Source organism: Mobula birostris, chromosome 1, assembly GCF_030028105.1.
Source record: "Mobula birostris isolate sMobBir1 chromosome 1, sMobBir1.hap1, whole genome shotgun sequence".
NCBI classification, from domain to species: Eukaryota; Metazoa; Chordata; class Chondrichthyes; order Myliobatiformes; family Myliobatidae; genus Mobula; species Mobula birostris.
The window spans coordinates 97090001-97114237 of record NC_092370.1 but is presented as its reverse complement, the minus strand read 5'-3'; the positions used below and the strand labels follow the sequence as shown (position 1 = coordinate 97114237).

The 24237-nt window shown below is 41.7% G+C and overlaps 1 protein-coding gene across 4 annotated transcripts in view; it reads left to right on the top strand.

Moving 5' to 3' along the window:
- tsnare1 (T-SNARE Domain Containing 1) overlaps positions 1-24237 on the top strand; it is a 997034-nt gene that overhangs the window by 151449 nt on the left and 821348 nt on the right. For all 4 annotated transcript variants that reach the window (XM_072267235.1, XM_072267104.1, XM_072267180.1 and 1 more), the window contains exon 2: positions 19040-19170. In XM_072267235.1, the coding sequence (XP_072123336.1) occupies positions 19086-19170 (85 nt within the window). In that variant the 5' untranslated portion in view covers positions 19040-19085. The remainder of the gene's footprint in view (positions 1-19039; positions 19171-24237) is intronic.

Genomic DNA, 24237 nt, shown 5'->3' with positions numbered 1-24237 from the left:
AGTGGCGATGCTTGTAGGCAGCCTCTGCACCTCAGCCAGTGCATGTATCACCCATCAATGTCTAGTCCTCCAGCTCAGGATGTTGTAGAACTGGACCTACACTTTGTGGTGATTCTTGCTACAAAGGAAGAGATCAAATGCAGAGACGTCTTAGCTCCAGCGCATTCAATGCAGGGTGCAGGAGTAGAATTAATGAATCTTCTTATCTGTGAGAAAGCTATAACAGCAGACCTCTATCACCAAATCTTCATGAACTGTTTTCTGTGAGTTTGGTGGTAAGAAATATCGCTTTTCCATTTTCACAGAATTTGGCCCATACCTCTCGTTAGAAATATCCCTCTGTTGCAATGTAGAAGGCTGGTTTCCTGAAACATATTTGCCATGATTCTTTGATTTTTGTAAGGTGTTCTGTTCTCTTTAGATCTTTTGCGTGTGCTGTGGTGTTTTCTAAAGGCAGTGTTAGATGGCTGCTTATTGCTATTAACCATTGCTTCGCATGAAGGTGGAAGAAATTTGCCTTCTGAACTCTAACTTGACGGCTTCAGTGGTTGCAGTCAAATTTTCATCAGAGTGCTTTGTATGCTTAGTAAAATCAGTTTAAATGTATACATGGTGTATTTTCCAGCTTGATTTGAATCAATATAGCTGAGGTTCTATTGATGAAAATCAAATTCTTGGAGGGTTCACTCAGTTGTCAATTCCTTGGCTCTTCCACCAGCACACCAGCAGCAGCTATATGATTTTCTTTCCCTTTTTTACTCCCACTTGTTTGGGACACATTATCTCCCCCCACCCCCCGCCATGAGTTCATGAGGAGGCCCTTGAGGTCAAATTTCTGTTCATCTCATCAGACTTATAAATGTTTCTGGACTTGCTGACTTGATTTGCATGTTATTTTTGAGTTGGTGTGTACTCATCATTTTTTTGTTGCACAGAAATCCTTTTCAGAAGTTGGCATGTCTGTTGTTTGAAGGTTATTCTAGCAGTTCCCGGACCAAGTCAGTGTTTAAATTCTAATTGAAAGTACATCATGATTTGCTTCTCATTCCCTGCTGGAAAACTTGGACAGAATCGCTGTCAAGTAAGCTCATGTGTTGCCTCTAGAGAGCAGCAAACAGAGCTGCTGCCTCCTAGAGTCAATCAGTCCTAATCTCCGGGGCTGTCAGTGTGGAATTTGCTTGTTCCTCCTGTAACTGTGTGGTTTACTCTGGGTTCTCTGGTTTCCTCCAACATCCCAAAGTCATGTGGATTGGTGGGTTCATTAGTTACTGTAAGTTGCTGAAAGTTTGAAGCTGAGTAGCTGAATATGGGAGCAGTTGATGAGAATGTAAGGAGATGAAAACTGGCTTATTTAAAATGGGTGCATAGACTTTGTGGGCTGAAGGGCCTGTTTTCATGCTGTATGATTCTATAAAAATATCAAAAAACTTTAATCCCTCCTTCCATTGAGGATTAACCTCAAATTAAGAAAGAGTGAACCAGACGAGGTAGTAATATGTTGAGGTTTGAGGAGAAACCTTTACACCCAGAAAATGGTTGAAATCTGGAATGTACCATGTTTAGTAAGTATTTAGATAAGCACTTGAATTACCAACACATTAGAAGCTGTAGGTCATATGCTATTAGATGGAATTAATGTATTTGGCTACTTGATGATCAGCATGGACAAGTATTAAAGCTATCTAAAATGCTTCAAAGATAGAAGAACATTTTAGAAGTTAGAAGATGAGCCCGCAATAAAGGTCTTGGCCCAAAATGGCAAAAGGTTTATGCCCCTGCTGAGTTCCTTCAGCATTTTGTGTGTGTGTGTTGCTCACTTGAGAACAAGCAATGCACATAAAAGTTGCTGGTGAATGCAGCAGGCCAGGCAACATCTCTAGGAAGAGGTACAATCGACATTTCGGGCCGAGACCCAGGGTCTCGAAACGTCAACTGTACCTCTTCCTAGAGATGCTGTCTGGCCTGCTGTGTTCACCAGCAACTTTTATGTGTGTTGCTTGAAATTCCAGCAGCTGCAGATTTCCTCGTGTTTGCTCATTTTAGAATCCAGGTTTAAAATGTAAACCATAAAAATTAGTAACTACGTTAAAAAGAAGCAAATGATGGGATTTGTATTGGCAAAATTAATTGTGGAAAGGAGAATAAATTTGTTTATGGAGTTTATTAGATAATGTGCAGCAGGGAGGGAGTCCTGGGACTTGAAGCACAAGAATGTTTGTGAAAGAAAATTTTGAAGTAGAATATATCTGGGAAAGAGCTGGCATCAGGGATTGGTATAGATTGCTTCAGCTAGCAACTTGACATTGCAGGCATAATATTATTGCTTTCTGTGCTAAAATCAAGCAGAAGCAATGCCAGAATTGTCACCGCCTTCCTGGGAATTTCAGCAGTTTCATGCTTGCGGAATCCGATTCCACATGGGCAGGATTACTTCCCATTCTGCAGAGCAGAGATTCTGCAGGTTTTAAGTGATGCATTCAGAATCGAGAATGCACCTTCTGCAAAAGACTTCCCCAGTTGCAGGACCATAGATAAGTTGTGATAAGAACACTGTCAAAACCCCTCAGAACATTTCAGGACCATTCATATAACTTGGTGGTTCTTACTGCAGTGTGGCATTTCTCTGTTGAGTTCTCAGTGGTATTTATCAGCAATACATTCTCATCCTGTCAGGCAGCGAGTCCCTGTGCTGTATCTACTGGATGATACAGATTCAGCATAAGGGCCTGTACCTGGAATACTGCTTGAAGTCAAACCACAGGATTTTTAGCAACGTTGTTTGCCTCTGAGTAGAGTTAAATACGTACCCAACAAATATCTGTAAACTCTGCAATGGATGTTACAATATAAGGCTTTTGCAATATAATCTTGTCACTGATAATGCATTAATTGATGCAAACTTAGCAATCCTTTAAATGCCACAGTGGATTTTTGGTTTGACTCCTGCGCCTTTTGACGTGTTATGTTTTGGCTGCACTATAGAATGAGGTCAGAAAAATATCCAGAGGATGGTTAAAATGAACTCCCTCGAACACAGTCCTGTTGAAGTGAATAGGATAGATCATTGGTGCCACGACACACAACTTGCACATCCAGTCTGTGGAACAGTGTTGCCTGTACTGAACAGAGTGCCCCCTCATTGAAAGACCAAAGGTTTCCTCTCAAAGACTTTGACAACAGTTGGAGCCATACCCTGGACTTCACAGGTCACAAAATTAGGAAATGACAACATATCTCTACAGGTCCTCTCCAGGTGATGTCAGGGTTCTGTTTCTGAGAATTGTTGGTAACTTGAACTACGTAGGTCCTCCCCAGCTCTCAAATGATCGACCTCTGAACAGACTGTACTATGATCGAGCATTTGGGAGACTTTGGCGTGATGGATTTGCAACAGCAGCCCCATGGTCTACATAAGCTCGAAAGCTGGGGCAGACCTATGTAGGTCTTTGACACCCATAAAATTACAAAATACTTTGTCCTTATTGAAATTAATTATTTAGAATTAAAAATATTTATATAATAGAAACAAACTCAGATTTGATTACGTCTCCATTCCTGATCTTTTGCTGTGGTTGCATAGCCGTCCGTGTCCCTGACTCCGGCCATCTGTCTATGTACCCATCCACCTGCCCGCAGACCCTAGCTCGGGCTGCGGATTTGACTGTCCATGTCCCCAGCTCTGGCTATGCACACGTCCATATGCCCACAGCTCCTGGTTCTGGCAGCGGTCCCACTTGACTGTCTGTCCCTGGCTACGGTTGCCTCCCCACCTGCCTGGTGCTGAAAGTTCTTGCATTTGGGCACATTCAGAGGATAAGTTCCAGACCTTCATTGACTAGTATATGGTAGAACCTGAGAGGACAGGTATTGCCATGGCTATTGCTGGGTGGACTTCAGGGCTGGTTTGAAGTGGCAGACCCGGGTGCAAGAGTGAAAACCAACTGATATTTAGCCAATTTAAGCAGTGAGCCAGGTTGAAAAGATGTAAGGTTTTGAGGGTGGAGTTCAGCTCACTACTCTGTGTCAGCCAGGAACTCCCACCTGAGGCAATCCTGTATTTGACTTGTCTTGCTCTCTTGCTGCTACCATCAAGAGTGGTGCAGGAGTCCCATCAGGTTCGGGAGTAGTTGCTGCCCTATAGCCGTCGGGCTCACAGACCGGCTCTATCGGCCTCAGCACTGCACTGACTCTGTAGCTAACTGGCTGCACTTGCCTCAGCATTGATCTGGCTACATGGCTGTGGACTCACTTTCGGGAACTCTGCAGTTCATGTTTGTGTATTATTGGTCTACTTATTTATTGTTTGCACGAGTTGTTATTCTTTTTCGCACATTAGATGTTTGGCGGTCTTTGTTATGTTTTTTGTAGATTCTATCGAGATAGCAGAGGTACTTAATGAATACTCTGCTTCAGTATTCACTACGGAAAAGGATCCTGGCAATGGTAGGGATAACTTGCAGCAGAATGAAAAGCTTGAGCATGTAGATATTAAGAAAGAGGATGTGCTGGAGCTTTTGGAAAGCATCAAGTTGGATAAGTCATCGGGACTGGACGAGCTGTACCCCAGGCTACTATGGGAGGTGTGGGAGGAGATTGCCGAGTCTCTGGCGATGATCTTTGCATCATCAATGGGGACAGGAGAAGTTCCGGAGGATTGGTGGGTTGTGCATGTTGTTCCATTATTCAAGAAAGGGAGTAGAGATAGCCCAGGAAATTATAGAGCGGAGAGTCTTACTTCGCTGGTTGGTAATTTGATGGAGAAGATACTGAGAGGCAGGTTGTGCTTTACGAGCCTGATTGAATTTTTTGAGGATGTGACTAAACACGTTGATGAAGGTAGAGCAGTAGATGTAGGGTATATGGATTTCAGCACGACATTTGACAAGGTAACCAACGCAAGGCTTATTGAAAAAGTAAGAAGGCATGGGATCCAAGGGGACATTGCTTTGTGGATCGAGAACTGGCTTGCCCACAGAAGGCAAAGAGTGGTTGTATTTGGGTAATATTCTGCATGGAGGTCGATCACCAGTGGTGTGCCTCGGGGATCTGTTCTGGGACCCCTACTCTTTGTGATTTTTATAAATGACCTGGATGAAGAAGTGGAGGGATGGGTTGGTAAATTTGCTGATGACACAAAGGTTGGGGGTGTTGTGGATAGTGTGGAGGGCTGTCAGAGGTTGCAGCGGGACATTGATAGGGTGCAAAACTGGGCTGAGAAGTAACAGATGGAGTTCAACCCAGATAAGTGTGAGCTGGTTCATTTTGGTAGGTCAAATATGATGACAGAATATAATATTAATGGTAAGACTCTTGGCAGTGTGGAGGATCAGAGGGATCTTGTGGTCTGAGTCCATAGGACACTCAAAGCAGCTGCGCAGGTTGACTTTGTGGTTAAGAAAGCATATGGTGCATTGGCCTTCATCAATTGTGGGATTGAGTTTAGGAGCCGAGAGGTAATGTTGCAGATTCTTAGCACCTTGGTCAGACCCCACTTGGAGTACTGTGCTCAGTTCTGGTCGCCTCACTATAGGAAGGATGTGGAAACCATAGAAAGAGTGCAGAGGAGATTTACAAAGATGTTGCCTGGATTGGGGAGCATGCCTTATGAGAATAGGTTGAGTGAACTTGGCTTTTTTTCCTTGGAGCGACGGAGGATGAGAGGTGACCTGATAGAGGTGTATAAGATGATGAGAAGCATTGATCGTGTGTATAGTCAGAGGCTTTTTCCCAGGGCTGAAATGGCTGGCACGAGACAGCACAGTTTTAAGGTGCTTGGAAGTAGGTACAGAGGAAATGTCAGGGGTGTGTTTTTTACGCAGAGAGTGGTGAGTGTGTGGAATGGGCTGCTAGCGATGGTGGTGGAGGTGGATACGATAGAGTCTTTTAAGAGACTCCTGGACAGGTACATGGAGCTCAGAAAAATAGAGGGTGGGTAACCTTGGTAAATTCTAAGGTAGGGACATGCTCAGCACAGCTTTGTGGGCCGAAAGGCCTGTATTGTGCTGTAGGTTTTCTATGTTCTATGTTGTACGTTCTTTTTTTTAGGCTTCCTGCAACAAGGGCAATCTCAAGGTTGTATATGGTATATGTACTTTGAACTTGAATTTTTGAACTTTGATTTCTGGGAATCTGTAATCCATGACTGCTTGTAGTGGAGAAGGAGTATTCAGGATGGGATTGAGAGTCTGATCCATGCTTCGGGAGTACTCCGAAGCCCGGTGAAAATGGCAGGTGGAGAATATTGTCTCATATGCTCCCCACCTATTAGTTTCTGAGCATAGTAATTCCTGATCCTCATTGGAGAATGTTCAGTAAGTCATTGCTGAGCTGATACATTGAAAGATACATGCAATTAATACATGTCATTCTTCTACATGTGTAAAGTATATTTTATATTTGTTACTTCAAATACTGTACTTTTTCTTTTCACCCTGTATTATTCCATTACTTCTCATGACTGCCCTCTATGAACCAAATTAAGCACTGATTCTGCTGTATTTGGATGTAGCCTCACTGCAATCAAATAACGTAGCTCCTTACATCATCCCTTCTCCGTCTCAATGTTTGAGCAACTGGTGGAATTTGGGTCATGAAGGTTTGTTATTACTTGTGACTGCAATTGTGACCAATTCTGTCTGAGCTTCAGCCCGAGAAAACATGGAGCGAGAAGGAAAATGATAAACTTCAAGCAGTTGCTGGTGCAATAATCAGTAGGAGGAATGGTGACTTTGCTGTGCTGAACACAATACATTTGAAATATTTGATGTGTTCTTTGACGCTTTTCTTGCTAACTTTTTTTCTGCTTCCACCCATCTACTTTCATTTCTAACTCTCTTACAATCTTATCTTATTCTTTGCTGTTCACTTTAACTTGCAATCCCCTAATTGTTTCTCCCCTTCTTTCGCTCCTCTCTGTCTATCTCTTTCAATCACAGGCATTGTTGTTACTTCATTAAATTTTGAGATACTTGGTTGCTTTGCTGTAATGATGTTGCCAAGCATTCCTAGTTCATGTCAATGGCCTTTCCTGCTTTATCAAAATGCCAGCTGGGTTAAAATTTGAGCATTCATCAGTTGAAATTTTTGTGTCTGGACAATTACATATCAATTAAATAAAAGCACTCCAGCAGAGGTGAGGTTAACAGGTATATTCACATTGTAAGACCATAAGATATAGGAGCAGAAATAGGCCATTCTGCCCATTGAGTTTGATCCGCCATTCAATCACGGGCTGATCCAATTCTTCCAGTCATCCCCACTCCTCTGCCTTCTTCCCATACCCTTTGATACCCTGGCTAATCAAGAATCTATCTATCTCTGCCTTAAATGCACCCAATGAGTAGGCCTCCACAATCGCTTGTGGCAATAAATTTAACAGATTTACCACATTCTGAGTAAAGTAATTTCTCCACATCTCTGTTCCAAATGTATGTCCTTCAATCCTGAAGTCATGCCCTTTTGTCCCAGACTTCCCTACCGTGGGAAATAACTTTGCCATATCTAATCTGTTCAGGTTGTAGAGCGAGAGCAACAGATCAATGCGCATGAGTAAGTTATCATTCAATAATTAATGCTAAGAGGAGTCATTGTGCTGATAAAGATCCATACATTACACTGTCTTCCTTCTAGATTAGTATAACATAAAACTGTATCTGTAACATAACATTCAATTTCCCTTCAAGAAACCATATTCAAATAAACATCCGTTCACAGTAACAGTCCGTAACTAACTTCATTATACTGAAGATTTAGTCTTAGGTGGCACCCTGTTTCTTTCAGAATGGTGCCTTTGGACCTGTGAAGTAGCATTTGGTTTGCCTGGTGTCTTGTCAAAGATGACTTTCACTGTTGCAGGTGTTATGGTGCTGTTCGTAATGCGATCATCACTGAGAGGTAAGTCTGGTGGCTGTAATCTGTCCATCTTGTTGGATGCACTTGACTCAGGTGGTGTTTTTTGACTGAGCATCCAGTATCTTGACACCTTGATGTAGGATCTCCAGCATCCACTGTGTACATCAGTGAACCAGTTCTTGTAGCTATCCTAACAGGTGTCCATTTTTCTTCTCGGTATCACGCGTTAGGACTTCCTGTTCAGCCTCGAAGTTCCTTGCTGATTTACTTGGCAACTGGCTGAACTGTTTATTGTGTACTTTCCTCCATAGATTTGAGTCTATGCGAGATCTCAGATTCCTGCTCATGAACAGCATTGCCGGTGTCTGATTTGTTGTCGCACGAAGAGAGTTTCAATCCACCAAAAGGAAATTGTCCACCTTGTGCTGTAGAGAAATGTCCTCCTCGTCCATAGCTTTAATGGACTTCTTGAAGGTTTGGACAAACCTTTTAGCTAACCCATTCATTGCTGGGTGGTGAGGAGCTGACTTGAAATGTTTGATGCCATTTTTCTTCATGAATAGTCTGAACTCTCCTGGTGTATATTGTGGTCCGTTGCCACTCACAATTTGTTCAGATAAGCCATTTCTGGAGAAGATAGTCCTCAGGGTAGAAGCAGTCTTTTCTCAGGTGGTTGACTTCATTGGTTTGACCTCCTGCCACTTCGAATGAGTCTCTAAAGCAATCAGAAATATGGGGTCCATGAATGGCCCAGCAAAATCAATATGTACTCTTTGCCGTGGTGACGATGACCACTTCCTCGGGTGTATGGTGCCTCTGGGGTTGCATTTTGAATTTTGTGGCCAAGTCTTCAATCTGTCTGTCTATTCTTGGCCATCGCACGTAGCTCCAGGCGAGACTCTGGATCTTGACTATACCCAGGTATCCTTCATGCAGGTTTTCTAACATTCTGATGCACAGTTTAGAGGGAACCACGACACGAGATCCACACATCAGTGCTTTTTTAATACCGACAGTTGGACTTGTTTCACTGAGAGCTCTGGAAACATAGGGTTTCCTTGGCCATCATTGCCTAGTGATGTCATAGACTTCTGATAATGCCGGGCCATTCCTTGTTTCTCTTTGTATTTCAGAATATATTCCCGGCAACTGGTGCACCAATGATGTGCAGAACACTTCTGCTGGGTAACAGAATTAAGATTTTAGTTCCTTAGTTGCCAACAGTGGACGGTGTGATAAGCTGTCCGCATTGCTGTGTTGCTCGCTACCCTTGAACTTTATGTCATAAGAGTGGGCTTCTAGGAAAAAAGCCCATGTTGCAGCTGGATAGCAAACAACACTGGAATTCCTTTCCTGGGATTGAAAATAGACACAAGGGGCTAGTGGTCTGTCACTCGAGTAAACCTCTGTCTGTACGGGTAGTGGTGAAACTTCATTTCCCATACTAGACTAGGGGCCTCCTGGTCGATCCGTGCGAAACTGCGTTCTGTGCTTATCAGCGAACTTGTAGCAAGTGCAATCGGACATTCAGATCCATATTACATGGTGTGTGACAAAATGGCATCAATGCTATAAGGATATGTATCGCACGCCAGTCTGATAGGCGGAGATAGGTTATAATGTGTGAGCAGTTCATCAGCTGTTAATAGTCTCTGTTTCCTTGAATGCTCCTTCACATCTTTCTGACCATTCCCACTTAGCTCCTGTTTGTAACAGTGCATTGAATGGGTGCAGCACTGTAGCAATGTTTGGAAGAAACTAGTGGTAGTAGTTTACAAGACCCAAGTATGAGCTGAGTTGTGATACATTTTCTGGTTTCGGTGCCTGCAGCACTGCTTCAATCTCCTCTTTTGACTTATGTAAGCCATTCTTGTTAACGACATGTCCACAATATGAACTTTAATTCTTAAAAAACTCATATTTCTCTCTCTTTGCGCACAGACCATACTCACTCATTCTGATAAGCACTTTACCAAAGTTCTGGAGGTGCTCTTCATCATTCTTGCCAGTCACGATGATGTTGTCAAGGTAACACTGTGTTTCTGCAATATCTTGGAGCACATGGCCCATTGTCTTTTGCCAAATTGCAGCAACTGACGCGATGCCAAAGACAAGACAACTATACTGGAACAGTCCCTTGTGAGCGTTGATTGTGAGGAACTTCCTGCTTGACTCCTCAATCTCCATTTGCAGATAGGCTTGTGACAAATCAATCTTTGAAAACCTCTCCCCACTTGTCAAAGATGCAAAAATGTCTTCTATTCGTGTTAGGGGTACTGCATAGTACACAGAACCGAGTTGATGCTCACCTTGAAATCCCCACAAACGGGAACAGCTCCGGCCTTCCCTTTCTTGATCACCGGGACGATGGACATGACCATCGCTCCACTCAACTTTCAGGAGAATGCCAGGTGTCTCCTAGCTCTGAAGTTCATCATCCACTTTAGGATGTAGTGCATAAGGACATGCTTTATGGATATTGGTGTTGCTGCTTCATCCAGCTCAATTCTGGCTGTCACGCCTTTGAGTTTACTAATCCCCTTCTCAAACACCTTCTCATTAGCATTAAGCAGCTGTGACACCCTCTGGTTAGTGCTACCGTTTGGGCTACAGTTGCCTGTCGATGACACATTGAAAGCTTTGATGATGTGCCAGTCTTACTGGATTTTTCTCAATGATTTATGTCTAAGAAGTGCTGGTCCTCCAGTTTTCAACATAAAAAGCTCTAACAGCTGTGTTTCACCTCTGTTATTCAATTCACTTTCAGTTTGCCTTTGGGAGACACTCTTTCACCTGTGTAGGTCTTTACCATCACCAAGCTCTTTTCTAACGGTAGCTTAGTTTCTTGTAGTCAGCTTCTGAAATTATAGACAAAACTGACCCTGTATCCAGCTGCATTTTCAGTTTCACACCGGACACATCTGTTATGATCCATATAATTTACTGATTTGCTTCAGTACAGGTTTCCCCCACCATCCAAAGGTAGAGTGTTCCTATGAAACAGTTCGTAAGCCGGAATGTCGTAAAGCGAAGAAGCAATTACCATTTATTTAAATGAAAAAATTTTGTGAGCGTTCGCAGACCCAAAAGTAACCTACCAAATCATGCCAAATAACACATAAAACCTAAAATAACAGTAACATATAGTAAAAGCAGGAATGATATGATAAATACACAGCCTATATAAAGTAGAAATACTTTTCCACAATCATTGCCGCACTGTTCTCCGTAGTGAAAATCTCACGCAAGCACTCTCGGCAGAAACACGGCGCAAGCACTCTCCAGTAACCTTTAAGATGTGAAGCTGCCAAATCATACCAAATAACACCTAAAAATACACAGCCAATATAAAGTAGAAATAATGTACGTACAGCGTAGTATCACTTATGGGAATTGGGAAGACATCGAGCACACTGATAATGGTGTGTTAGGCTGAGTCGTCGGAGATTGGGGTTGTGCAGTGGACCCCACCCTCCAAGCAGCGAAATGATACTGATCCGCAAAGAATGCAGCCAGTAGCTGGGAGGCACCCAGCACATCTTTAAGAACAAAGCCGAAACAAACAAGCTTATTAGTTAGGTGCTGCCCGGCACGTAAATGTCGGCCCAGATCAGAGGCGACGCAATCGTCAATTGCCTCTGATCTGGGCTGACATTTATGTGCTGGGCGGCACCTAATTAATTAGCTTGTTTGTTTCGGCTTTTTTCTTAAAGATGTGCTGGGTGCATCCCAGCTACCGGCTGCATTCTCCGTGGATCGGTATCTGTCCGTGACCCGGGGGTTGGGGTGGTGGGACACTGAGGTGGCATCTGTTTCCATCAGGGAGGCAGGTCATCTTCTTCTATGTCTGCCTGCCTCGATGTCAAAGGTCGAAGTTCGTCGTCTACTGTGGCTGATGTGGAAGGCTTGCTTGACTGCTTAGCCTCGTGCATTTTTAGATCATTTTTTGTAAGCACTCAAACCGTCCTGCAAATATGCCCTAAACTGATGTACCCTTTCAAAATTAAAGTCGTACTTTATCATTGCAGCAAAAGCCTCACGCAGTTGCTTCACGTTCAGTTCCTGGACGACTTCACTTTCGGTCCATTCGCTTCTGCATTCGGTTTTGATTGTTATTCTTTCCTCTTCCAATTGCATCAGCTCTTCATCTATCAGTTCTTGGTCATGGAATGCCAAAACCTCTTCAACATCATCTTCTCTCACTGTGTCTCTCACTGTGTACTACGCACTATTATTCATACATCCCTTTGTCAGCGTCCATGATGGCCTTCTCTGTTCACTCTTTCCTCTCACTGTCTCACTCCTTTCCTCTGAATTCAGTCATCTCGTAACTGTCAGTGTAGTTGGTGATATCCGCTGACATTCAGGTTAGTACTTGTTGCCTACTTGTTGTGTCTGTACAACTAATTATCAATTAAATAAAGCACACACATAGAGGTGAGGTTAACTGATAGATTTGAGAACAACAGATCAATGTGCATGAGTAAATTATTCAGTAAGTAGTGCTAAGAGGAGTCCTTGCGCTAAAAGAAATAGATCCATACATTACAGAAATGGTTTTTGCATGAATCATTCAAATTAATTAAAAATACATCCTTATTGGTTCAGGGATATGTTTCTGAATAAGTGTCTGTTTTTTCGACATATGTTTGAATTCCAGGACAGTTAGAGGATTTAAACTGAAATAATTTAATGTAAATCTGGCATAAGAAATTTAAATAATCTCTATCAAAATGGCTTTCTAATGTTCATCAGTGAAGAAAGTCCATTGTTCTTATTCCCTGGATAAATATAATTCCAGACCAAAAAATGTCTTCACCCCTCTGTTCAATGGGAAATAAGACTGAAAAATGTATAATATATACATCTCATAAACAAATAATTTTTTAAGAAGGCCTTTTTTTTACTTTGATCTACTTTGTTTACAGTAGAAGCTTTGGAGGAATGAACATAAACAAATTGCATTCAAACTGTACTTTGTAAAATGTCCCAACGCACTTTATTGGCGTGATTATCAACACACAAAATTTGACACTGAGCCACACAAAGAAATATGAGGACAGGCACTCGGAAGCTTTGTGAAATAGGTTTGAGGGAGCAACTTAAGGAATGAGAGGCAGAGGACTAGGAAGGTTTAGCCGGAGAAATCCGGAGCTGAGGATCTTGACAGCTGAATGTAGAGCTGCCAGTAGTCGAGTGAAGAAAATTGGGGCTGTTCCAAGCTTGACACCTTAACATTATCATTTGTCACCAGATTTTCTTTCCCATCTTTGTGGATTTGGCTCTTTATTGTAATTTGTCAGTTTAAAAAAATTGATGTGATTTATAGCACGGGATGCAGATTGAGTGTTGTACTTGTGACCTGCTTTTTTCAGGATTCTGTGCAGATTATCGTGAAGCACTGCCTCATCACAGAATTTAATATGAGTTGCAATTTATTCTGGCCCACGCACACAGCGGGGATTTCAATATGCTCATAACGCAGTGTGGTGCTCAGCTGCTTTCTTCACCTGGGTCTGCATCTTCCATCCAGTTCACAGTAATCCATTCCAATTCACCACTAAAAAAATACGTTTTCACCCACTGCTTGGCATCCATGATCTAGGGGTCAAATGGTGGTCCAAGCCCATTGACAGAGATTCTATATCCATACAATTCCGGACTATTTCTTTTGTGATAGAAAATATGCCAAAGTCAACTATAGTTGTGATTTACTGTGAGGAAATCTTTAGAAGATTACTTTTCCTATACCTAACTATGCTATACCTCCTTGCATTGTTATGGATAAAAGTGAGGTTCAGATTTCCTGGGTAAATTAATTGCACATTAAGTAGGCTTTTAAGCATTGCAATTCCATATGTTAGTTGTTTAAGGCCTCATTAACAATCCACCGTAGAAAGCCAACGAGGTGTCCCCCAGTGGGTCTAATACTAGACACATTTGCTCAGAACATGTGCTGTATATCCCAAGTGAACCGTTATCTTGAAGAAATCTGTTGACAAACAGCAGATTATACAGTGATCATGGTTGGTTTAATCACAAACACAAGAAAATCTGCAGATGCTGGAAACCTGAGCAACACACATGAAATACTGGAGGAGCTCAACCAGCCAGGCAGCATCTATGGAAAGGAGTAAACAGTCGATGTTTTGGACCAAGACCCTTCATCAGGCAGTATCATTGTTCAAATAAACCCATATTGCATTGATATTGGGGTTCAGCGTTAGCTGGAGTTCTGCTGTCCAATTGCCTTCCCCTCCCAAAATTAACCTGAATGGTCACTGATTCCAACTCCTTGTGGAGATCGCTATTGCTATGCCTTTACCATTAGGATTTATGGGACATTTTAAAGAACTCTGTCCACAGGAGGGAAGCATGAAAAGTTGACAATGGAGTTGAGGGACAACAGAGAGGCGGGTAAACATAAGCCTTTAGTATTCATAACCACACGATTCTCCACCCACACCTATTGGTCATTAATTAACACCGTGTAAGATGTGTGTACTATGTGACTAAAAGACACTGTGCAAAATCAGCTCTTCATTCTCCACATATCTATGCAGGTTTCTCTGCTGTACGTAGATGAACTATGTGCAGTGAGACCCAAAAATGATGAACAGATTAAAAAAGAAACTAAGGCTGACATGTGCATAAAACTACTCATTAATGCCTCAATGTGACCCATCAATTCACAGCTATAAGGTGACTTGCTTCAAGGCTTGCATCTCATGTTACTGGAAGTTAAGAACAAAGGTCTGAAGTTACAGACTAGAGCTTCAATTTATAAAAGTAAGGTCGAGATTGGGATGGCACATGATGAAGTGGGCATAACGTGCATGTAAGGCAGGAGGAGAATGTCAGCCATGCTAAGGTGAGTTGTGCCTGGTCCGACTCTGAGATGAATCTCAAAATGAATCTCAGGGTTCTTTATGGTGACATATATGCACTATGATAATAAATTTACTTAGAACTTTTGAGCTGATTTCGACATGAGATGCCCATTCTGGATGGGTCCAATTTCCAGGCTTCCAATTTAAGTTTTTCTTTATCGTTTAGTTGTGTTGCTGGAGAAGCACCGTTGTGAAGTGCAATTAAATTAGTAGGAAAAGTAAAATGTCAATTTACATCAAATGTGCTTGGAAGCCTTTGTATGAATGCATTAGATCTATAAAGGCTCATATTATACCATCAAAGTTTATGCTTGCTTCACCATGAGCTTTGAAGTATATCTAGGTTTTAAAAAATATGCTCTTCTCTGAAATAAAAAACAAGAAAATATCAGAAAATCTCAGAAGGTCAGGTGGCATCTGTGGCGAGGGGAACAAAGTGATGTTTTAGGGCAATGATTTCTGCTCTTTTAATGCTTTGTTACATGCGACTATTTAAGTCCCTGTCTGTAGTGACTTTGATTTGTGTCATTGAGCTCAGCTACTGTATGGCAAGTTGCTGAGCCCAGTAACACATCTTGCCTCGCTTCAGGTTTTCAAGGGTAAAGTGGTGTGATTCATCTTTTTACTTCCTCTAATCTAAGCTTTTTTTTCACAGCCTTTCATACTTCAGAAGTAAGCAGTAGTTATCACTGTCTTATGAAAAGATGAAGCTAAGTGGTGCTGGCAGTGGAGAAGGGGATTTTTTTAATATACTGCTATCTAGTATTGGCATTAACAACCGCAAGGTCAAACAGGATTTGATGATCTCAAGTGTTGTAGCTGGGTAGTTATGTTCATGTTAGAGATATGTTTACTTTACCCCTGTCAATCATAATTAAGGACCCCCATCATCCAGGTCATGCCTTACTCTCATTGCTACCATCAGCAAGGAGATACAGAAGCCCAAAGGCACACACTTAGTGAATCATGACCGGATTTTTCCCCTCTGTCATCCAAGTTTTAAATGGACATTGAATCCATGAACACTACCTCGCTACTTTTTTATTTCTATTTTTGCACTCCTCATTTAGTTTAACTATTTAATGTATACATTCTTACTGTAGATCTTTTTTTTTCTATTATTATGTATTGCTGCCACAGAAACAAATTTCACGACATTCATCACTGATATTAAACTGATTCTGAATATACAAAATGTACCTTTCTTTCCACAGGGGGCATAACTGTGTTTCAAACAAATGAAGATCAAAAGTGCTTCAGAGTTGTCACTTACCTTTGTACCTGAATCTGAATGTAGTAGTGATTAATAGGGATATTTCAAGTTTATTTACTCCATCACAGACATCCCACCCTGCAAAAACTCATTTCAGGGAGGTAGCACCATCAATTTGCGGGAGACTCCTGGAACTTTCGGGAGAGGTGAGATGTCTGCAATAGAGTAGCTCCTTAGCAGCTAGCCAGCTAGTTGAAATAACGTTAGCTATGCTTATGAATGAATGACGCCTGTTAAACTCACCTCAACATGTCTTTTACAATCTTAACCCACCATGGGCAATAGAAAAGTCACTGTTGCAAACAATGCAGCGAGCAACACTGTCATTATTTTTGACCCCTATTAGGCAGGTGTGCACTTTAGTGTAGTCTGGGGTGATGTACGTTTTATATTTTCTTTTTTTGGAACACTCTCCCATGGCACGTGTGCTCTCTCTCTTTCCCTCTCGCGCTTGCTCTCTCTCTCGGTCAAGCTCTCTCTCGCTCTAGCGCTCTCTTCGTGCTCTCTCTCTCGCGTGCGCTCTCTTGCGCTCTCTTGCGCTCTCTCGTGCTCTCTCTCACACTCGCTCTCGCGCACTCTCACACTCTCTCGCACTCTTTCTCGCTCTCTCTCTCTCTCTCTCTCTCTCTCTCTCTCACACTCTCACTTGCTCTCTCGCTCTCAAAAAAATTGATTTCCAGGTCATTGTATATAACTTGCGTGCATCAGGGAGCCATATTAATATGCGGGAGACTCCCGGAACTTCCGGGAGAGGTGGGATGTCTGCCATCATCATTAAATAGATTTTGACAAAAACTCCTCTTTAACTTCAATTAACTCCACAGTTCCAGGATCTTAATTCTGATCATTTCTATTTTATCTCATTTAATTGTGTCAAAACAAGGTCAGTACCCTCTTTATTCTGAACACTGAATTCTGTGAACTGCAAATGGCATCTGAGGGACGTGAAGTTGGACGTAAATTCAATGATCATAACGTAGGCTCCTCTACATTGGAGAAATCAAATGCAAATTGGGGAATCACTTTGCAGAATGCCTGTGTTCAGCCTGCAGGAGTGATCCTGACTTCTGGTCACCTGCACTGTAATTCTCTGTGATCTAGGTGCTGTACCTGCAACATTCTCCTAGATTGTCTTGAGAACTGAGCTGGCCTCTCTGGTAGTACCCTACCATCTATCTCTTCTTTCAGTTAGTCCTGACGAAGAGTCTCGGCCTGAAACATCGACTGTACCTCTTCCTATAGATGCTGCCTGGCCTGCTGCGTTCACCAGCACTTTGTGTGTGTTGCTCGTAGTACCCTAAATTGGTTTCGCTCACATATCAGAAAATTTACGAGGATGTTGCTGGAACTGGGAGACCTGAGTTAGAAGGAAAAATGGAATAGGTTAGGACTGTATTCCTAAGAACATAGAAATTTGAGAAGGGATTTGATAAAGGTATACAAAATTATGGGGAGTTATAGATAGGGTGCAAGCAGGCCTTTTCCATTGAGATTGGATGAGAATACAACTAGAGGTCATGTGTTGGTGAAAGGTGAAATGTTTAAGGGGAACATGAGGGAAATTTCTTCATTCAAGGGGTAGTGAGAGTGTTGGACGAGCTGCCATCACAAGTGGTGGATACAATTTCGATTTCAGCATTTAAGATAAGTTTGGATAGGTCAACGGATGGGAGGTGTATGGAGGGCTATGGTCTGAATGCAGCTCAATGGGAGTAGGCAATTTAATTAGTTTGGCTCAGATGAGATCGACCACAAGGCCGGGTTCTGTGCTGTAGTTTGCTATGACTCTGTCTTATAGAGAAAATTCTTTCTCTAAGATGGAGACCAATTTTCTAAGGGATATGTTGTACCTTTTGGTGTTGCTCAGTGAAGCTCTCTTGGACAACTATTCTTCCACTTATACTGTGCATGCTCCCCTTAGGAGACATCATGAGAGAGCATAAACTTGATTTCCACAGTTATGTAAATGACACATAATTGTGTGTCTCGAATGAGCCTGATGATGATAGCACACTATCATATCTGTCTTTTTGTATGGTTACAGTCACCAAATGGATGAGCAATAATTTCCTAAAACTACTGGCCTTCCAAAGCAATCTATTGACAAAGTTGAACTCAATCAGAACACTGTTGCTAGACTTTTAACTAAAACCAGGATAGGGGAGCATATCACTCTTGCCCTAGCTCCTCTGAATTGTCTTCCTGTGTCTTTTAGAATTGATTTTAAAGTTCTCTTACTTGTGTTTAAAGCACTCAATAGCCTGGGACTGGAGTGTATCACAGAATTGCTTTTGTTTTATAATCCTGCTTGCGCTCTCAGGTCTTCTTCTGCCAGACTCTTATATTTAAAACTATAAGGGATGCAGACTCAGTTGATACTTCTAAATGTCAGCTCAAAACCTTGTTTTTAACAAGCATCTTTTTATCTTTTATTTTCATGTTTTCATTTTATCCCATTGTAAAGTGATTTGAACTACTGTGTTTCTATGAGAAGTTCTCTATCAATAAGTTATTATTTTTATTATTGCAATCCCACTCTGATTGTTCAATCTGTGGTTTCCTGCTGCACTATTACAATGAAGTTCAGTGCAAGATTGAGGAACAGCATCTCATTTTTAATAAGGGCATATCTCAGTCTTCAGGACTCAGAACAAAATTCTTCAACTTCAGATAACTTGCAATATGTTTTTGCCCATTGGCCATTTCTGCCATGCTATCCATCTGTGATGTTGGCTCAGTTTATCTATTTCTATATACGTTGTCTGTTTCATTTGAAGGGTTTCTTTTATGTGGTTGGATGAAACAACTTGCTCCTATTGACAGGTATTTCATGGTCCCAAGATGTGATTTACAAAGCAGAGCTAAAGATACATAGTTGTGAGAAGAAACATTCTGCAAAGGGATTATCGCATAGGGAGCTGGCATAGGATCAATGGGCTGAATGGCTTCCTTCAGCTTCTAATAATATTATTTTTCTAGGATGTAATTTTGAATGAACCTAATACCTCTATTCTTTTTTTCCTAGCTGTTCTCAGAGACATTCTTGTCAGACAAACATTTGAAAAATAAAAATGTCATATGGAGCTGTTGACGGTAGCAGCTTTGGTGGACGGAATCCATTTGGAGGGCCTTCCAGGCAAGGATATCAACCTTTAGGTAAGACTTGCTGCTTGAAAACCTTCCTAGAACATTTCACAGATCCTTTACAGCTTGGCAATCAGGCCACTAGTTTCGAGCACATTTACAGCCTGTGTGCTCTGTCTAAAATATTGGCAAAGTGTGTCTTTTCTTCTGCAATCAGAATACTCTGACCATTCAACCTTGAAGCAGGTTCAAAGCTGAACTGCCCTACATCTAACAAAGTGACCTTGCCAGGGATCTTTACATCAAAGAAATATCAGAGCCATTCTCGCCTTAATTGTTCCTGCCCAAGGTTACACTTTTATTTTTAAAAAGGTTATTCTTATGCAATTAATATATACAATTCACTTCCAGAACTGTTTCATAATGTAGAAATAAAAGTTTATTTGTGCTCTTCAGTAAAATACAAAAGCAACCATGTTTTCAGCAATATTGTTCCAGGACCAGCCATGGATGCCAGAAGCAGCAGTGGTGCATGCAGACCTCTTGTCTCTCTAGCAATGGACTATTTTAGTGTTTACTGCTTAATGTGACAGGCCATTTCTACTTGTTGATCTAAATGTACCATGTTAGCATGTCAGATACTCTGTTACTAGAAATGAAACTCACAATTTACTAAATGTTACTTTATTGAATACGTTAGTCTCCAGCAGAAATTTGGCATTGGTTGAACCAGATACCATTATATTGAATCCTGAAAATCAGATGAAGCAAGTTTCAGTTATCACTCATGACTATGATTTTTTGCTCGTTATTTTGAATACGCTGTGTATGTTTTTCACCTTGGCCCCAGAGGTACTGATGTATGGTCGAATGATAATTAAACTTGAATTTGATTTGATTTTAAGTGTTACAGCAATAAGAAAATAGACTAAGAGTAAGCCACTCACCTCCTCAGTCCCCCCCGTCCGTTCTGTATTACCATGACTGATCTACCCCAGGCCTCATTGTCCATGTCCAAAGGGTGCCTGATGAAAAGTAAGAGCATTCATCTTTATACTTTGAGTCAGAATCAGAATCAGGTTCACTGTCACTGACATATATCGTGAAATTTGTTGTTTAGCGGCAGTACAGTGAAAGAAGTTAAAAGTTCAAGGTTCGCATTTACTATTAAATATGTATACCATACACAACCACGAGATTCATCTTGCAGGTACCCACAAAACAAAGAAACACAATAGAATCCACAAAAAAATTCAAAACAATGAATGTGCAAAAGGTGACAAATTGTGCAAAGAGTGAAAAAAAGGTAAACAATTAATACAGAGAGCATGAGGTGCAGAGTCCCCAAAAGTCAGTCCACAGGCTGTGGAGTCAGTTCAGTGCTGAAGTGAGTGAAGCCAGTCCAGGAGCCCCGTGAACTGGCTCTCGAATCTGGAAGCATGGGCCCCAAGACTCCTGAACCCTCCTGCCCAATGGTAATAAAGAGAAGAGAGGAAGATGGGTCAAATGCAGGCAAATGTTGCTTAACCCTGGATTGCTTTCCACTCATGGACCTTTAATCTGGGTTGTCATCTTAGTCAGTTTGGAGTAAAAGTGCTGAGCATGAGAGTTTTTCTGCTCTCGGGTCTCGGCACAGCATCTAGCCCCCAGAGATGGCCATACCTGCATTCTCAAAAGTCAAGTCTGCTGCATTAAAACTACAATAAGAAATGTCTATATAATTAAATAAGTAGTGCAAAAATAGTGAAGAAGTGTTCATAGGTTGGTTCATTGTCCATTCTGAAATCTGATGGCAGAGGGAAAGAAGCTGTTCTTAAAACATTATGCTCTCTTGACAGTAGCAATAAGAAAATATAGAAAACCTACAGCAGAAGACAGGTCCTTCAGCCCACAAAACCGTGCCAAACATGTCCTTACCTGAGAAATTACTGAGGGTTACCCATAGCCCTCTACTTTTCTAAGCTCCATGTACCTGTCCAGGAGTCTCTTAAAAGATCCTGTTGTATCCACCTCCACCACCATCGCCGACAGCCCATTCCACTCACTCACCACTCTCTGTGTAAAAAAACGTACCCCTGACATCTCCTCTGTACCTGATTCCAAGCACCTTAAAATTGTGCCCTCTCGTGCTAGCCACTTCATCCCTGGGAAAAAGCCTCTGACTATCCACACGGTAAATGCCTCTCATCATCTTATACGCCTCTATCAGGTCACCTCTCATCCTCCGTCGCTCCAAGGGAAAAAGGCCGAGTTCACTCAACCTGTTCTCATAAGGCATGCTCCCCATGCCTTATGACAGCGGTCCCCAACCACGGGGCCGCAGACTGGTACTGGGCCGCAAGGAAACGATATGAGTCAGCTGCACCTTTCCTCATTCCCCGTCACGCACTGCTGAACTTGAATATAGGGTTGCCAACTGTCCCATATTTGCCAGGACATCCCATAAATTGGGCTAAATTGGTTTGTCCCATATGGGACCGTCCTTGTTCCGTATTTCCCCTGCTAAGGTAGAGCGTTCCTATGAAACCTTTCATGCCAAAATGGCGTAAAGCGAAGAAGCAATTACCATTAATTTATCTGGGAAAAACTTATGAATGTTCCCAGACCCAAAAAATAACTTACCAAATCATACCAAATAACACATAAAAACTAAAATAAAACTAACATATAGTAAAAACAGAACTGATATGATAAATACACAGCTTATGTAAAGTAGAAATACTGTATGTACAGTATAGTCAGGAAGATTAAGCCAAAACCGAAGTAGGAAAAAAAAAATCGGAAAGTACGCGCATGCGCACAGAGGTGCCCGCGCAAGGCTTCATGGTCATGGTAGTCTTTCTCGAGGTAAACCCAAATGTCCCGTATTTGACTGCTAATTTTGTCCCTTATTTGGTGGTGAAGAAGTTGGCAACCCTAACTGTAAAAGACATGCTGAGATGAGTTTAACCCTACTTGAACATCCCCCCCCCCACCCCCGCCCCCGGTCGGCCGGTCCGCAAGAATATTGTCAATATTAAACCGGTCCATGATGCCGAAAAGGTTGGGGACCCCTGCCTTATGAAATGAACATTTCCTGGGTGATTGGGTCCTTAATGATGGATGCTGCCTTTTTGAGGTATTGCCTCTTGAAGATGTCCAAGATGGAACGGCAGCGAGTGCCCATGTTGGAGCTGACTTAGTTTACAACCCTCTGCAGATTTTTCCAACCCTGTGCATTGTCTCCTCCATACCAGATGATGATGTAACCAGTTAGAATGCTCTCCATGCAGAAATTTGCAAGAGTCTTTGGTAACATACCAAATCTTACCAAATTCCTGATGAAATGTGGTTGCTGGTGTGCACTCTTCATCATTGCATCATTATGTTAGGCCCAGGACATCCAGGAAGTTGAAAATGCTCACCCTTTCCACAGCTGATCTCTTGATGAGAACTGGTGTGTGTTCATTGAGATTCTGGTTGAAGGATCTTGAAATTTACCTGGACCCTCAACAAAAATGAATATGCATCTTGAATATTGAAACAGTTCAAGGCAGAGAAGTTGTATAAAGTCAAATGATGATTCTGTTTCAAAGTCTGTTCCTAGGCAAATCATCGCAACTACAATAGTGTGGAGGATGAATTTGTAGAGTGTATACAAGGTGGTTTTCAAGATCAGTATGATCAGGAACCAGTTGGGAACAGGCTGAATAGAACGGGCATTATGTAATAATAAAAAAAAGGTTAACTGATGACCTCATAATTAAGAGGCCTTTAGGGAACATTGACCGTAATATGATAAAAAATATGTATATAAAAATTGAAATTGGATTTAAACCAGGTTTAAATTGGAATATGGCAAACAATAAGGGCATGGGGTGCACTTTAGTTATGGTAGATTAAACAGCATGTCTATAAACAAGAAATGCACACAATTAAAGAGCCACTACATAGTTTACAACAGGAAAAGTGATACAGCAATGACTATTTGGAGAAACTGAAGATAGCATTCAAACTGTAGATACAACTATATTGTAATGTAGTATTCAAATCAATTTGATTTGACACAAATTGTGCATTTCTCTGTATACTTCAATGTTTCAACGAACATGTGACAAATAAAAATAATCTTTTCTCTTTTATCAAAGAGAAAGAAAGATAATGTTGCCAAGAAATGCAGGAAGCCTGGGGATTGGGAACATTTCAGAATGTAGGGAGGTGCAGGGATGTGTGCCAGGGCACTACTAAGGAAAGATGTAGTGGCATACGAGAAGAGATGATGAGCGCTAAGAAATTGGAATTGTTAAAGAGAAATGAATAGGATTGAGAACATAAGGCGGTAAGACATAGGAGCAGAATTAGGCCATTTGGCCCAGCAAGTCTGCTCCATTGTTCGATTATGGCTGATTTATTATCCCTCTCAACTCCATTCCCTGCCTTCTTCCAGTAACCTTTGACACCCTTACCAATTAAATACCTATCAATCTCTGCCTTAAATCTACTCAGTGACTTGGCCTCCACAGACAATAGGACTAAATGACTGAAATCCAAAGTAAAATTCGAATGCTGCCAATACTGGAACCGGGGAGAAACCAGCAGCAGGTTGCTGATGTGGATGTTCACTAAGACTGTGGTGTACAGCCAGGGAGATGCAAAGGGCTGAATGGTTTCATATTTATTCAGCAGGTTCATTGAAATGCAATAAATCCTCTGGACCTCATGACTTTTATTTTGGGCAGTAGATGGGGAGCTATTAAATGTACCAGTAGTTATCTTACAAAATCCCATATATCATAGAAAGGTTTTCATAGATTGGAAATAGCAATTAAACTTTACCATTTAAGATGGGGAGGAAAGATACTGGGAACTATAGTACCACACAAAAGTCACAGGCGTGCGCATGCGCACACACACACACACACACACACACACACACACACACACACACACACACACACACACATATTTAGAATACGTTTGTAAATCTGGTGGAAGCAAAGGATGTTGCGAATGGTGAGGGTGGAACATCATGCGAGAGGTGTGGGACAAGTGGCAGTGAAGTATGAGGGGTGAGGGTGGCGTGGGTGATAAAGTGCTTCACAAAACTTTTTAAAACAGAATTAAAGCACGCAGCATGGAGGTAATATGCTGGAGTGGATT